Source organism: Perognathus longimembris, chromosome 17 (genome assembly GCF_023159225.1).
Source record: "Perognathus longimembris pacificus isolate PPM17 chromosome 17, ASM2315922v1, whole genome shotgun sequence".
In the NCBI taxonomy this organism is placed as follows: domain Eukaryota; kingdom Metazoa; phylum Chordata; class Mammalia; order Rodentia; family Heteromyidae; genus Perognathus; species Perognathus longimembris.
Genome location: NC_063177.1, coordinates 44,821,878 through 44,837,998, shown reverse-complemented (window position 1 = coordinate 44,837,998; position 16,121 = coordinate 44,821,878). Strand labels below are relative to the sequence as shown.

The 16,121-nt window shown below is 48.9% G+C and overlaps 1 protein-coding gene across 8 annotated transcripts in view; it reads left to right on the top strand.

The window, feature by feature from the left end:
• The first annotated feature begins 557 nt into the window (after positions 1 to 557).
• Positions 558 to 16,121, top strand: part of Pecam1 (platelet and endothelial cell adhesion molecule 1) — a 43,115-nt gene continuing 27,551 nt past the window's right edge. For 6 of the 8 annotated variants that reach the window (XM_048365516.1, XM_048365513.1, XM_048365511.1 and 3 more), the window contains exons 1-6: positions 559 to 803; positions 891 to 917; positions 6,605 to 6,898; positions 9,269 to 9,574; positions 10,438 to 10,713; positions 14,928 to 15,176. In XM_048365516.1, coding sequence (XP_048221473.1) covers positions 767 to 803; positions 891 to 917; positions 6,605 to 6,898; positions 9,269 to 9,574; positions 10,438 to 10,713; positions 14,928 to 15,176 — 1,189 coding nt within the window. In that variant the 5' untranslated portion in view covers positions 559 to 766. Of the gene's footprint in view, positions 804 to 890; positions 918 to 6,604; positions 6,899 to 9,268; positions 9,575 to 10,437; positions 10,714 to 14,927; positions 15,177 to 16,121 lie in introns of all 8 variants that reach the window. The other 2 variants (XM_048365509.1, XM_048365508.1) reach the window with 1 other exon arrangement.

Here is a 16,121-nt window from a genome sequence, read left to right as displayed (position 1 = left end):
CAGGAGAAGCTCCCAGCTAGTTCAAGTCCCAGCTAGAAAGGGAAGCTAGGGCCCTGATGAGGAATTTTGTGTAGAGGGCAATGGAGATGTATGGCAGGGTTTCGAAGAGAGAAATGAAAGAACCCGGATTTCTATTTTGGAAACCGCTCCAGCTGTGGGGCGTGGGGGCACACACCTATAGTCCCGGCAGAGCTGCCTTTAGCTTTCACCACATTCTGAGCTCAGAAAGCCCCTGGGGGGAAGTTCTTGGCACACACTGTGAAATTCTCCCAAAGCCGACTGGGGTCAGGCAGGGGCCCAGATTTCTGCTGTGAAGACAGAGTCTCTTTGGTGGGGGTGGGGGTCATAGGAAAATGGACCTTTCTGGGTGTCTCGTGAGAAGCTGGTGAGGGTCAGGTGAAAGAGACCCCCACCATCAGGCAGAAAGGAGGCTCAAGAACCTGGAGGCAAGCAAATGTCACCCCCCCCACACCTCTGACCGCCCCAAAGTGACCGCATTCAGTGATCCCTCAGGAAGTCCAGTCATTTCCTGAGGAGATATCAGACCAGACCAGGCCTCATTGTTCTCCCAGTTTCCAGAAATGGCCGCCATTACCTGACCAACTCCACAGCCAGTCTGTGTGCGGCCTCTGGAGGAGTTACCAGAGCAGCCTTGTCACCTGTGGGAAGTGTCCCCTGTCCCCAAGGCATGGCCCAGAGGCAGAACTAGCTGTGTCCTTCAGTCTTCGCTCGGAGGCGGCGGCTGGGCTGGGTCCCAGGGCACAAGATGTGGTGGCTTCTAGTCCTGCTGGCACTGCTGCGCTGTGAGTTTTCCCACTCTCTCCCCGCTCACTTTCACTTGGTGAGAACTGAAGTGTGTGAAATCAACACATTTCTTCTGTTTCTTCTAGGTCCAAGCTCCGAGGGGACAGAAAACTGTAAGTCCACCAGCACTTCCATCTAGACCCTCTGTCATGTCTTTTCTGTGATTCTTCAAACTCCTATCCAATTGTTTGGGCTTGATCTAACAACTGAGGAATGGGAAACTCCCTGTATTCCATTTGGCATGTTTGGAAGTTCTTAGGCCAACACTTTAGTTGTGAACCATTAAAAAAAAAAAATTCAGTGTATTTTCAGAGCATGTGTTTTCCCGTGTTCATTTTCTACGTTGGTAGATTGTGGTTTGTTAGAATTGGGGAAGTGGTTAAAAAAAAACCAAAAAACTGACTCCATAATTTTTTTGAGGTTGTGCTAAGATAAATTGCTGGTTCCCTCACCCTGCTCTTTCCCTAATTGTGTGTTTTTTATTTATCTGTCTTATGTTCCTCGTACTTGGCTTTTGCTTTGTTTTGGTGATCTTGGGGCCTGATGTTGTCCCTGAGCTAGCGCTGTACCACTTAGAGCCACTGGACCACTTCTGATTTTCTGGTGGTTAATTGGAGATAAGAGTCTCACAGACTTCCTCCCCCCCCCCCCCCCAAGTTCTGAATTTCCATCCTCAGATCTCAGCTCCTGAGGAGCTAGAATTCTGGGTGTGAGGCACCGGTGCCCGGCCTCACTTATTTTTGTTTTAACTCACAATTAAGATACTGTCAACTTGTTATACTGGGAAAGACAGAACATAGTTTAAACTGACATCCCAACTTTTCTTTTTCTCTTAAATGATTAAAAAAAAAAAACCAACATTGTGGATCTAATTTTCCATCTACCTAGGAGGCTGTAACTATATCTATGCTATTTTGTGCTGGCATACAGGAAGCAGAGCTACTATGTGTGTGTGTATGTGCATGTGTGTGTGCGTGTGTACGCTCTTGCACACGTGCATGTGTTCCAGTACTGTGGCTTGAACTCAGGGCCAGGGAGCGTTCCCTTAGCTTTTCTACTCAAAGCTAATGCTCTACCACTTGAGCTATATCCCCACTTCTGGCTTTTCGCTGCTTCATTGGAGATAAGATTCACATAGACTATCTGCCAGAACTGGCTTTGGACTGTGATCCTCGCACCTCAGTCTCCTGAGTAGCTGGGACTCCAGGCGTGAGCCACTGGCAAGGGCTTGCTGCTGGTCTTTCAAGTCTGGTTACAAGCTGTTTACAAGCAGATCTAGAAGCTCCATCTTGGCATGGGGCGGGGGGGGGGGGGGGGGCTTTGTTCTGCTTGTGTGGGATCCTGCGGAGGAGGGAGCTTCGCTGGCTCTGGGGAAGTGAGTTGGGTGGAGCACCTGCAGAATAAATCCCTCTTCAGAATCAGGGGAGCTGGACTGCGGACAGATGGTCCAGCAATATGGAGCCTATGTTGCTGCATGGTGCTGGACGGAGTGGAGCCCTGTAGCGGTGTCTCCACTGTGGGAGAGCTGGTGTGGCTCCCCACAGAGCCGGTCAGTGCGAGTCTCCATGATACTGCCCACGTGCTTGGCCATTCTGTTCCCCCCCCCCCCCCCCGTGGCTACTCATAGAGACAGGATAGCCATCATCTTCAAATCACACATTTGATGCTGTCGCTTGAGCCCCAAGAAGGATGGACTTGTCCTTGCAAGAGCCGGTGAGGGCAACAGGACTTCCGCTATCAGAAATCTGGGCGTCCATCTAGAACCAGAGACCAGACTTGTGCTGTTTCTCTCATCATATAACCCAGGCTAGCTTTGGCGCAAGATCCTTCTTCCGCAGCCTGCCTTTCTAGGGGATGGGATTACAGGCTTGTGCTACCTAGCCCGAGACCATGTCTTTACATCTTTTTGTCCCAGCTGTACAGTGTGGATTGGCAGGAGGTCGGGGTGACGGGGTGACGGGGTGATGGTGGGAAGCTGAGATTGGATAGAGAGGGGTGGCAGCTGTTCCGCAGGCAGCGAAGAATGAATGATGATGATTTTGCCTGACCCTTCCTACTCACCCTTCTAGTCATGTCCCCTGAAGTATTCTGCCTACTCTGGCATGCACCCCATCTTATTCAGACCACGCTGTGAGGTCTGGAGCCTGCCCTGCCAGCTCCCAAGGGCTCCTTTCCTAAGCTCCCTGTGTTCTCCAGCCCTGCCCCCCCACCCCCCCAGTCCATGAAGGCCTATGGGCCTTTGGGGGAAGAGTTTTGAACAGGGAGAGGATTTTCCAAGTGCTTTGAGACCCAGCAGCTGAATGGCCTGCTGCTGCAGGGTGGGTACTGTGAGCAGATTGGACAGGACCCAATCTCCCTTCCCCCCCCCCCCCACACTGGCCTTTGCAATGCATGCCTTGCAGGCTTGCTGTAAGGGAGGTCCTAGGTCTGCTTGGCCCCTTTCCTCTCTTTCCTCAGGCCTTCTGGGATCCCTTCAGCCTTCACCCAATTGCTATCCACCTCCTTCTAGGAGATGACTTCAGTTTCACCGGCACCTAGAAAACAGCCAGTCTAGAGGGAACTCCCTCTGCTTCCTGCCTGGCCTGGGGCCTGGCCTGGGCTGCTGGCTTATCTGGCTCTCCACCCATCCTCCCGGCTTCCCTCTTCCCTCCCAGTGCGGAGTCCTCCCGGGTGGCTGGTTGGGGCCAGCCCCTCTACCTGGGCCTGATCCCATGCCTCCCTCCCCCTCCTGCCCTGGCTCCACTCCCTCCCCACTTTGACACTCCATTTCTCAAAATCTGGACCTCTGTCGGGAGCCCTAGTCCTGTCCTGCCTTCGCACGCAGTTTTCCAAGTCTATAAACTAATTGGGAATTTGTTGTTTGTTTGTTTTTTCCCCCTGGTCCTGGAGCTTGAACTCAGGGCCTGGGTGCTGTTCCTGAGCTTCTTTGTGCTCAAGGCTAGTGCTCTGCCACTTGAGCCACAGCTCTGCTTCTGGTGTTTTCTGAGTCATTTATTGGAGATTAGAAACAATCTCATGGACAGTCCTGCCTGGGCTGGCCTTGAACCACCATCCTCAGATCTCACCCTCCTGAGTAGCTATGATTAGAGACGTGAGCTCTTGGCCCCTGGTTGGTAACTTCTTATTTGTTTGTTTATTTCAGGTAACAGAAAAATCATATGCATTCCCTCCGTGTTTTTTTTCTTGTGCCCTTCCCCCACTTCCTTTTTCTCCCCTGGAACTTTGAGGCTAGTTTAGAATTACTATCTCTTTCCTCTCCACTCAGGCTTCCCCTCTTAACACAACTTCTTGCTGGGATTTTTCTCCCTTAGAGGTCACTAAAGGCCACTTGCTGCCACCACATGCGATGGCCGCTTCTGATCCTGTGACTTTTGGACAGTTGGGATCTTTTGCTTCCTTTGCCCTCCTCCCCAGGGCAGAATGGCTTTCCCTGGGCTTGAACCTGTTCTCTGCAGGCTCCATGTTCTGACTGTCTCTGGATTCCAACTCTTCTCTCTCCCTCCTGATGTCCTTGTGCTCCATGTCTAGCCCTGGCCTCCCACCCAAGCCTCAGACGCAACCCAAGGGCCCAAGGCCTTTGTCCTCGGGGCTCCTCCCTCAGACCCATCGCAATCCCTGAACTCGGTCTTCCTCCCTTGTCCTTCCTGGGCATTCTCCATTGCAGCTCATGACACCGCTACTCCCGGAGAACCTACTCAGCATCTTCTGTTCTACTTCTTCACCCTCAGAGCCAAGCAAGTTCTTCTTCTTTTTTAATCATGATAACATCCAAATAATAAAAAGTGTAGCTGGGCACTGATGGCTCACACCTGTAATCCCAGCTACTCAGGAGGCTGAGATCTGAGGATCACAGTTCAAAGGCGGGAAAGTCTGTGAGACTCTTATCTCCAATGAACCACCAGAAAACTGGAAGTAGATTTGTGGCTCAAAGTGGTAGAGTACTAGTAGCGCTGGGGCTCAAGTGGTAGAGTGCTAGCTTTGAGCTGAAGAGCTCAGAGTTCAAGCACCATGACCAACCAAAAAGAAAAAAAAGTGGTAAAGCACTAGCCTTGAGTAAAAGAGCTCAGAGACAGTGCCTAGGCCCCAAGTTCAAGCCCCATGACTGACAAAAAAAGTGGATAATTGGTGACATTCAGTATGCCCATGACATTGGCGCCCGTTTGCATTATCTAGCTCTAGACTATTTCCATTACCCCCTAAAAGAAGTCCTTTTGATTTTCCTGAAGAGTCTCATGTCCCTCCTGCCTAGAGCACATCAGTTTTCAACTGAACGCTTCCCGGGGCTCTTTCTTGGCCTTGGTCTTGGGCCACAGTGGTCTTTTGTCCTGGGGCTTGAACTTTTTTTTTCCCCTTATAGTTAGCACTCTGCCACTTGAGCCACAGCTCCACTTCCAGCCTTTTGGTGGTTCATTGGAGATAAGATTCTCTTAACTTTTCTTGCCCAGGCTGGTTTTGAACCTGATCCTCAGATCTCTGCCTCCTGAGTAGTTCAGATTACAGGCCAAGAGCTACCCGCGCTTGGTCACAATGGTCTTTCTAAACACTAATCTTGGACACCATGCCCCTCCCAAAGACCTACATGGCCCAGTTTGTCCACTTGGCAGGCCTGACTTCCCCTTTGGCACTGTTCCCACAGCCTGCCTCCCCCTCCTCAGCCCCAAGCTCTGCCTCTCAGGAACTGGTTGTACCCGAACTGCACCAAGTCCTCATACCCCAGTGCCCTGGAACACACTGTTCCCAGTCCAGGGGACATTTCCTCCTGACCCTCCTGGGTCTCTTCTGGGGCAGTGCTTCTCCTCAGGGTCCCGGACTTCACAGATCGGTAGTTATCTGAATCTCCACCGGCCTGCATGGTCTCGGAGAGCTGGGGTGATTTCTGCTTCACCCCGGAAGCACAGCACCTGGCATCGGTATCTGATCATTATCTTGAGGATGAGAACGTGAACGGAACATGGGTTAGCATGTTTGTTAAACACAGAAAGAAACTCATCAGGGACTCCATGCTTTGTGGCACCCTGGTATTAGTAGGTGGCCCCTCCTTGTCATCCCCCCTTTTTTCTGAGTCATTTCCAGGTTGAGGGCCAGGTGGCTGGCTGACTCATATGCTCTCTCTTTCTCAGGGACCAGCGGGCACCCACTGGCTGATGGCCCTGACATGGAGGGAGCTACAACCCATGGTTTTAGTATTTGGGGGGGGGGGGTCTTCTCTGTGCTGGGTAGCTTTGTGACTTTGATTCCTTCTCCACTAATCTTGTTCTTTCCCACTTGAAAAGATCTCACCTCTCTGGGTTTTCTGCAAGCCTTTCCTTCATCACAAGTCCGGAATCTTTTAGGGCTCAGTCATGCAGAGGAACTCTTCTCCCCACCCCAAAATGCACATAATTGGAGGTAAAGGACGGCATACCACCCACCGGTGTCATCTTATTTTGGTGCTTGTTCAAGATCAAAGTACCAAGGAGGGAGCCAGGCACTGATGGCTCTCACCTGTAATCCTAGCTACTGAGGAGGCTGAGATCTGAGGATGGAGGTTTGAGCTCAACTGGGACAGGAAAGTCCATGAAACTCTTCTCTCCGATTACCCACCGAAACGACCAGAGGTGTGGGTCAATGGTAGACTGTCAGGTTTGGGCAGAAAAAGTTAAGGGACAATGCCCTAGGCCCTGAGTTCAAGCCCCAGGACTGGTGCACACACACACACACACACACATACACACACACGCACACACACTGGTGGTGGTGGCCAAGATGATGCTGTTGCTAAGGTAACAGGTATGTCTGCCCTCCTTCCGTCTGCATGTAGCTTTCACCATCAACAGCGTGCACATGGATAGCCTGCCCAAATGGACGGTGCCGAACGGGCAGAATGTGACGCTGCAGTGCACGGTGGACATCAGCACCACCGCCCCCGTCAGGCCTCAGCACCTCGTGCTCTTCTACAAGGATGACGTGGTGCTGCACAACGTCTCCTCTTCCCAGAGCACCGAGAGCTTCTTCATCTCCAAAGCTCGGGTCTTCAACGCAGGAACGTACAAGTGCACCGTGGTTCTGAATAACAAGGAGAAAACCACGCGGGAGTACCCACTGGTGGTGCAAGGTGAGTGCCGGGGCTTGAGCACAGGCAAGTGCACTGCGCATGCTCTGCATCCATCTCCCATCTTGCTCACCCGAGAATGCAGGATGCCACATGGCCCATCTTCTGGGAATACTCTGCTTCTTTCTTTTCTTTCGTGGGTGGTAGGGCTTAAACTCAGGGCCTGGGCATAGTCCCCAAGCTTTTGTGCTCAAGGCTAGTAGTAGTGCTCCACCACTTTGAGCCACAGCGCCACTTCTGATTTTCTGGTGGTTAATTGGAATAAGAGTCTCATGGACTTACTGGCCTGGGCTGGCTTCCAACCGCATTCTCAGATCTCAGCCTCCTGCGTAGCTAGGGTTATAGGCGTGAGCCGCCAGCATCTGGCCATCTGCTGCTTCTTATCTCAGAAACTTTCTCTTTAACTCAGTGATTTTTCTTCCATCCTTCTCTCCTTCTCTCCTTCCTTCCTTCCTTCCTTCCTTCCTTCCTTCCTTCCTTCCTTCCTTCCTTCCTTCCTTCCTTCCTTTCTTCCTTTCCCCTCTTTCCTACTTACTCCCTCCTTTCCCTTTCTCTCCTTCCCTCCCTTCCTTCCTTCTCTCTTTCCTAGCTTTTGAGACAGGATCTTTGAGCCAGGTTCACTGGCTTTTTTTTAAATTTTAATTTATTTATTAATTGAACACAAATTTTTTGATAAGGTGTTGTGCAAAAAGGGTACAGTTACATAGTAGAGCAGTGTGTACATTTCTTTTTTTTTTTTTTTTTTTGGCCAGTCCTGGGCCTTGGACTCAGGGCCTGAGCACTGTCCCTGGCTTCTTCCCGCTCAAGGCTAGCACTCTGCCACTTGAGCCACAGCGCCGCTTCTGGCCGTTTTCTGTATATGTGGTGCTGGGGAATCGAACCTAGGGCCTCGTGTATCCGAGGCAGGCACTCTTGCCACTAGGCTATATCCCCAGCCCTGTACATTTCTTGTGATAGCTTACGCCCTGTTTTTCTATCCCTTCTCTAGGTCAGGTAGACATATATACAATATACAATGTATCAAGAACATATACAGTAGCCACATGGCCACGCCCAAGAAAGTTCGCCTAGGGCTTTAAATGTAATGTTGATATTAGACAATATGTCGACAGTAGTCTTATATGAACGTACATACATAGCTTTTGAGCTATTGTATTCCCCTGAGAGGTCAATTTTTGACCTTTATATGTTGAGAAATTGTTTGGTTTTAGTTACATACTGTTGGGTCGCTGCCCCAATCCTGTGGGGAATACTATTTGACAAGCAGTTTTTGGTTTCACAGACTTGGTCTCTACTGTCTCTCCGTCTCCCTTTGTTAACAGTCATATATCAGGGAGATCATGCCCCTTTGTTTTCTGTGTTCTAGGCTTGTCTCACTCAACATTATTTGTTCGAGTTCTGACCATTTCCCTGCAAATAACAATATTTCACCATTCCTAATCGCTATGTAGTATTCCATTGTGTATAAGTACCATATTTTTTGGATCCATTCGTCTGTGGAGGGGCATCTGGGTTGTTTCCATAGTTTGGCTATTGCAGGTTCACTGGCTTTGAACTTGAGATCTTCCTACCTCAACTTCCCAAGTGCTGGGATTAAAGGCATGCACCACCTATTCCTTTCTTTTCTTTCTTCCTAAACAAAATTGATCGCCTCCAGTGTACCCATCCTCACAGCTCTTATGCCCTCTTGCAGTTAATAGGCTTCTTCTTCTTCTTCTTCTTCTTATTATTATTATTATTATTATTTTGGGGATTGAACTCAGGGCCTAGGCACTGTCCCTGAGCTTTTTTTGCTCAAGGCTAGTGCTCTACCAGTTTGAACCACAGTGCCACTTCCGGTTTTCTGGTAATTAACTGGAGATAAGAGTCTAAGAGACTTTTCTGCCTGAGTTGGCTTTGAACCACGATCCTCAGACCTCAGCCTCTTGAGTAGTTTAGGATTACAGGCGTAAGCCACCAGAGTCCAGTTGAAATAGGATTTTGTTTGCAGAAAAAGCCACATGGCAGAAGTTACTTAGTCACTGGATTCTTCTGTCTCTCCACCTAGGTTCCCTAGTCTTTTTGTTGTTGTTGTTGTTTTGTTTTGTTTTGTTTTTTGCGTCAGTCCTGGGCGTTGGACTCAGGGCCTGAGCACTCTCCTAGGCTTCTTTTTGCTCAAGGCTAGCACTCTGCCACTTGAGCCATACCTCCATTTCTGGCTTTTTTCCCCCTGACTAATTAAAGAGGCTCCAGGCCTTTCCTGTTTGGGCTGGCTTCACACTCTGATCCTCAGATCTCAGCCTCCTGAGTGGCTAGGATTCAAGGTGTGAGCTCCCAGTACTTGGCTTTCAGTAGATCTAACAGCTATTAACTGGTCCTTCTCTTTTTCCCAAGGCGTGTCCAATCCCCAGGTAACGCTGGATAAGAAGGAGGTGATAGAAGGCGGCGTGGTGGCCGTCAGCTGCTCTGTCCCTGAGGAAAAGCCACCCATCTATTTCACAATTGAAAAACTTGAACTTGATACAAAATTTGTCAAGCAGAAAAGAGAGAAGACTTCTCATGACCAGAATTCTGTGACGCTGGACTTTGCAATCGAGGAGCAGGATAACGTTTTAGTGTTTCGTTGTCAAGCTAGCATCATGTCTGGATCCCATGTACAGACCTCAGATACTGTCCGGAGTGAGCTGGTCACCGTGAGAGGTCAGGATCCCAGCTCCTGCTCCTCATTCTCTTTGATATGGGGTTGGGGAAATGGAGAAAGAGCCAGACTCAGAAAGGGACTGGGCCTTCCCTATGAATTCAATCCTGTCGGTCTGTCTGTCTGTCTCCCCTTCCCCCCTCCCCTTCTCTCTTACACATACAAAGAAAAGAAAAAAAAAGGCTCAAGATACACAACTAAGCCAAAAGGAAAGGAGCTTAGACAACAGAATGGAGAAAAAAACATTGAGAGTTTTAGCCAGTACTGAGGCTTGAACTCATAGCTTCCCATTCTCACCTGAGTTAACAAAGCTCAAGGCTGGTGCCCCACCCCTTGAACCACACCTCTACTTTTAGCTTCTTTTTTTTTTTTTTTTTTTTGCCAGTCCTGGGCTTTGGACTCAGGGCCTGAGCACTGTCCCTGGCTTCTTTTTTGCTCAAGGCTAGCACTCTGCCACTTGAGCCACAGCGCCACTTCTGGTCATTTTCTGTATATGTGGTGCTGGGGAATCGAACCCAGGGTCTCATGTATACAAGGCAAGCGTTCTTGCCACTAGGCCATATCCCCAGCCCATACTTTTAGCTTCTTGCTGCATTAGTCACATTTGTCTGCCAAGGTGGCTGGCTTCAACCCACAAAGCTCAGATCTCAGCCTCCTGAGTAATAAGTATCTGTTAATCTATATGTATAACATAGAGTAATATACGTCTTTATATAGGTATATTGCATGCTACCAGCAACAAAAGATTGAGTTCTTTGGGGAAGAAATAGATTGGAAAGTGGGGGAGCAGTAAGACCAGCAGAAGAAAATTGCAAGGGCCCAGGCTTGATGCGCAGTGTAATTGGCGTGTCCTGTTTTCTTGTAGAATCCTTCTCTACTCCCAAATTCCACATCAGCCCCGCTGGGCTGATTACAGAAGGCGACCAGCTCCACATCAAGTGCACCATTCAGGTGACACATCTGGCCCACGACTTCCCAGAAATCATCATTCAGAAGGACAAGGAGATCGTGAACACCACCCGACAGGGCAGCGAGGCCGTGTACTCGGTCATGGCCCTGGTGGAGCACAACGGCAACTACACATGCAAGGTGGAATCGAGCCGCATATCCAAGGTCAGCAGCATCCTGGTCAACATCACAGGTAGGGTTGCTGTGGGAAGATTGGCTGGGCAATGGCGGGCTCCAGAAACAGCTGGGCTGTCATCCAGGGTAGCCAGCCAGAGCTGACTGGGTTTTACCCTTGCCTGGTGTCAACGTCTCTGCTCTGGGGTTCATGGAGACAAGTTCACGTGCAGTTAGTACGGGGTCTGCTGTGGCTGCGGGATTGGCAGCTCTGGTGCCAGAACCAAGCAAGCCGCTCCGTATCCTAGGAACAGGATGAGTTCTTAACTCTACCTGAGCTCTGAGAGACCAGGCTAGGATGGCACTCACCTTTCCAGGATTGTTAGAACGATGGCTGAGGGAGATGGCTATGCTATGATGTGTTTGCGTGTGACCTTGGACAGAATAAACACTTGAGGACGGTTGGCTAAAGTTTGAATGATCAGAGTTCATTCGTCTTTCTCTGTGCCAAGCACAGACACAGACCCAATGACAGGCTTGGGAATGAGAGCACTCATAAACTCAAGAATAATAGCAATAACTCCCCACTGCTGAATATAGACGTTTTTATTTCATGCTCAGAACCATCCTAGGAGGTAGATGCTATGATACACCCATTTTTCAAATGTGGAAACTGAGACTTGGAATTACAGAGTTACTCAAATGGCAGAACAAAAGTCACCATCAAGCACACTTGATTTCCAAATCCATCACTTAAAAGTTCCCCCTCAGCCAGCTGCTGGTGGCTCACGCCTGTAATCCTTGCTACTTGGGAGGCTGAGATCTGAGGATCACAGTTCAATGCCAGCCCAGGCAAGAAAGTCCCTGAGACTCTTATCTTCAGTTAACCACTAAAAAAAAGCTGCAAGTGGAATTGTGGCCCAAGTGGTTGAGCAGTAGCCTTGAACAAAAAAAGTCAGGAACAGTACCCAGACCCTGAGTTCAAGCCTCAAGACTGGCAAGAAAAGAAAAGAAAAAAAGAAAAAGAAAAATGGCTCTTTACTCCTATTACCCTTCCCTGGCTTTATTTCTCTCCAAATATATATTCTACATTTATATATGGATAATCTATATATAGATTAATAGATATATATTATTCTATATAGAGACGAATATAGACATCTGTAAGTGTAGAATACACACATACATATACTACATGTCTTGTTTATTACATGCATTCAGCTAGTGGAATATAAGGTCCTGAGGGCAGAAAGATAACTCCTTTTTTTTTTTTTTTTGGCCAGTCCTGGGCCCTTGGACTCAGGGCCTGAGCACTGTCCCTGGCTTCTTCCCGCTCAAGGCTAGCACTCTGCCACTTGAGCCACAGTGCCGCTTCTGGCCGTTTTCTGTATATGTGGTGCTGGGGAATCGAACCTAGGGCCTCGTGTATCCGAGGCAGGCACTCTTGCCACTAGGCTATATCCCCAGCCCAGATAACTCCTTTTTCAAAGTTGTATCTTCTAACTCCTCACCACACCTCCTGGATACAATAGCAATGTAATACAGTTGTTAGATGAAGGGCTGAACGTTATACAACAGTGTTTCTCAGGACTGAGAGCCAGCTCTTTCTGTTCCCCCTGGGAAAGTGTTCACACATGTATGCATGCATTTGTTCATATCCAGCATTGCACAAGTACTCAGGGCCAATCCCCAAGATCATAGGTAGGTACCCTGCAAACTACCCAACTAGGTGATTGGCATGTGTGTTCGATTCTGCTGGTCTCCAATACGTGCCATTTAGTGCATTACTGACAGTGATAAATACTTTGCTGGCTCATGACATTTTTTCACAGATGAGATTTATATTATCTTGGGCTGGCTGCCAGTGGCTCCTGCCTGTAATCCTAGTTACTTGTGAGACTGAGGATGGGAGAATCATGTTCAAAGTTGGCCCCAAAAGCATGCAAGATCCCTTTCTCAGCTTATAGCTGGGCACACCTGTCGCTCCAGCTACGTGGGAGGCTGATATTGGGAGGATCGTGGTTCCAGGACAGCCCAGCAGAAGGAAGCTAATAGTGCTGTCATCCCAGCAATGCTGAATAGCCTACAGTGGGCGGATTTCAGCTCAAGCATGTGTCTGACTAGGAAGCAAGTCTCTACCTCATAAGTAACCTGTGGCTGGGAATATTGCCTAGTGGTAAAGTGCTCGCCTTGTATACATGAAGCCCTGGGTTTGATTCCTCAGCACCACATATATAGAAAGAAGCCAGAAGTGGCTCTGTGGCTTAAGAGGTAGAGTGCTAGCCTTGAGCAAAATGAAGCCATGGACAGTGCTCAGGCCCTGAGTCCATGCCTCAGGACTGGCAACAAAAACAAATAAACAAAAAGTAACCAGTGAAAAATAGGGCTGGAGGTGTGGCTTAAGTGGTAGAGTACCAGCCTAGTAATCGGGTATGCCTTGCGTTTAAACATATATCTAAGTACAGTGGTGCCACAAAGGGGGAAAAAAAAGATTTATATCAGGCTGGAGGCTTAGCTCAAGTGGTAGAGCAACTTGCCCAGTATGCAAGAAACTGCTGAGTTCAATTCCCAGTACCACTACAATAAAATTAAAAGAAGAGGTTTTTGTTTGTTTTTTTAAATGTAGTCCTGAGTGCCATCCCTAAGCTTTTTTGCTCAAGGCTAACACTCTACCACTTGAGCTACAGTTCCACTTCCGGTTTTTTAATTTGATTTTTTTGTGTGTGTGATTAATTGGAAATGAGAGTCTGATGGATTTTCCTGCTCAGGCTGACTTCAAAACTGCAATCCTTAGATCTCATCCCCCTGAGTAGTTAGGGTTACAGGTATAAGCCAAGAGTTATTATTAGTGAAACGCATCAATTCAATGTGTATTGAGCACATGCTGCATGCCAGGCAAGCTATTGAGAATAGAGAGCTGCCTGAGCCAGGCTTTGCCTCTGAGGGCTTCACAGACACAAATAGACCAGTGTACAGCAGTTTGTTACACTGCAATGAACAATACACATTACCAACCAGGTGTAGATGGCTCATGCCTGTAATCCTAGCAACTCAGGAGGCTGAGACGGGAAAATTGAGGTTCAAAGCTAGCCTGGACAGACAAAGGGGGGAAAGTCTTATCTCCAATTAACTGCCAAAATGCTGAAGTGAAGCTGTGCATGGCTCAAGTGGTAGAGGCAAAAAAACCCAAGTGAGAGCAATGAGGCTTTGAGTTCAAGCCCCAGTATAGGCAAACACGCATGCATAGCTGCGTCACACACATACACACACACACACACACACACCCCACACACACACACCCCTCACACACAAAAGGTATGCTGCCTAAGATACTTTCTCTAGCAACTGCCTAGTACAACCTCCTCTCAGACACATTGCCTTAATTCCCCAAGGTGAAGTTCAGTTTTCCCTTACCCCTCTGCTGCATTCATTATGTCTGAATGTCCCACTGATGGATAAACACTTTGAAGCCAAGGACTGTCATTCTCTGCTGCCTAGCAAGGTGCCTGCCACAGAGATTTCCTGCAGTAAATATGGCACGAAGTATGTCAGTAAACAAATAAATAAGGGCATGTGTGAATCATTACTTGCAAGTTGTAAAATGTCTTATGCATGTGTATATGCTTGTGTATGTATGTGTGTATGTTTGTGTGTGCTGTTCTTGGGGCTTGAACTAAGGGCCTGGGCTCTGTCTTAGCTTTTTCTCCATCAAGGCTGGCACTCTGCTACTTGATCCATGCCTTTATATCTGCTGCATGCTAGTTCTTTGGCGATAAGAGCCATGTAGATTTTTTTTTTTTTTTTTTGCCAGTCCTGGGGCTTGGACTCAGGGCCTGAGCACTGTCCCTGGCTTCTTTTTGCTCAAGGCTCGCACTCTGCCACTTGAACCACAGCGCCACTTCCGGCTTTTTCTGTTTATGTGATACTGAGGAATGGAACCCAGGGCTTTGTGCATGTTAGGCAAGCATTCTACCCCTAAACCACATTCTCAGCCAGCCTTGCAGATTTGTCTGTCCAGGTTGGCTTCAAGCCAGGATCCTCAGATCTCAGTCTCCTGAGTAGCTGGGATTACAGGCGTGAGGCACTGTATAATTCTCACCCTTGTCTGAGAGAGCAATTGGCCAGGAGAGCCGGGAGAAGCTGCCGCTGGAATCGCGGGCATGGGTGCGCTCCGCAGCTGTGAGAAGTGAAGGAAGACTTGCAGGAGGGTGGGGGAGCGGGGCCTTGGGTGTCCACAGGGCTTGGACAGGTGCCCAGATGTACCTTGTCCCCCTTCCACTCACTCTGTTTCAGAACTGTTTCCCAAGCCAAAGCTGGAGTCTTTGTCCACCTACCTCGACCAAGGAGAAAAGCTGAACTTGTCCTGCTCCATCTTGGGAGGGCTTCCAGCCATCTTCACCATCCAGAAGGGAAACACCAATGTATCTTTGGATCCGGAATTCACCAAGATCGCCACCAAGTGGGACAGTGGGACGTACTCCTGCACGGCTGCCATTGGCAAGGTGGTCAAGAAAAGCAACATAGTCCAGATCAAAGTGTGCGGTGAGTGGTGTGACCGCGTGTGATCGCCCGCGGGGCTCAGGGCAGGCAGGGCCCCATCAGCTGACGCCAGCTCCAGTTTGAAGGCAGATCAGACCCAGGCAGGGCAAGACCTTGAGGGAGAGAGAGGCAGGACATGAAAGGCTGGGACAGAGCCAGTGGGTCTGCCTGCTCAGAGCCCAAGAGAGGCAACATGAAAACCATGTGGGGTGAGGTCCAGTTCTGGTGTGTGTTGTGACTGTGGCTCAGGTGGCTTTGGGTTGGCTGCTGTCCATGTCAAACATTAAGAAGCTGGGAGTTCTATAGGGCGCCTGTGGCTCACACCTGTATTCCTAGCTTCTCAGGAGACTGAGATTTGAGAATCACCATTCAAAACCAGCCCTGGCAGCAACGTCCGTGAGACTCTCATCTCCAATAACCACCTAAAAACCAGAGTGAAGTTGTGGCTCAGATTCCTAGTCTTGAGCAAAACAGCTCACTGATAGCACCCAAGCCCTGAGTTCAAGACCCATGACTGACAAAAAAAAAAAAAAAAAAAAAAGAATGTAGGGGCTGGGAATATGGCGTAGTGGCAAGAGTGCTTGCCTTGCATACATGAAGCCCTGGGTTCAATTCCCCAGCACCACATATACAGAAAACAGCCAGAAGTGGTGCTGTGGCTCAAGTGGTAGAGTGCTAGCCTTGAGCAAAAAGAAGCCAGGGACAGTGCTCAGTTCCTGAGTCCAAGTCCCAGGACTGGCAAAAGCAAAACAAAATGTGAAAAGATGGGAGTTCTGCTGAAACTTGATCTCAGGGCCTCCTTCTTTCACTGGGCTTTTTTCATTCAAGGCTGGTTGGTGCTCTTATTACTTGAGACACATCTCTACTTCCAGCTTTTTTTGTTGGTTAATGTCTTGGATTTATCAGTCCAAGCTTTGATCCTCTGATCTCAGCCTCCAGAGTAGCTTG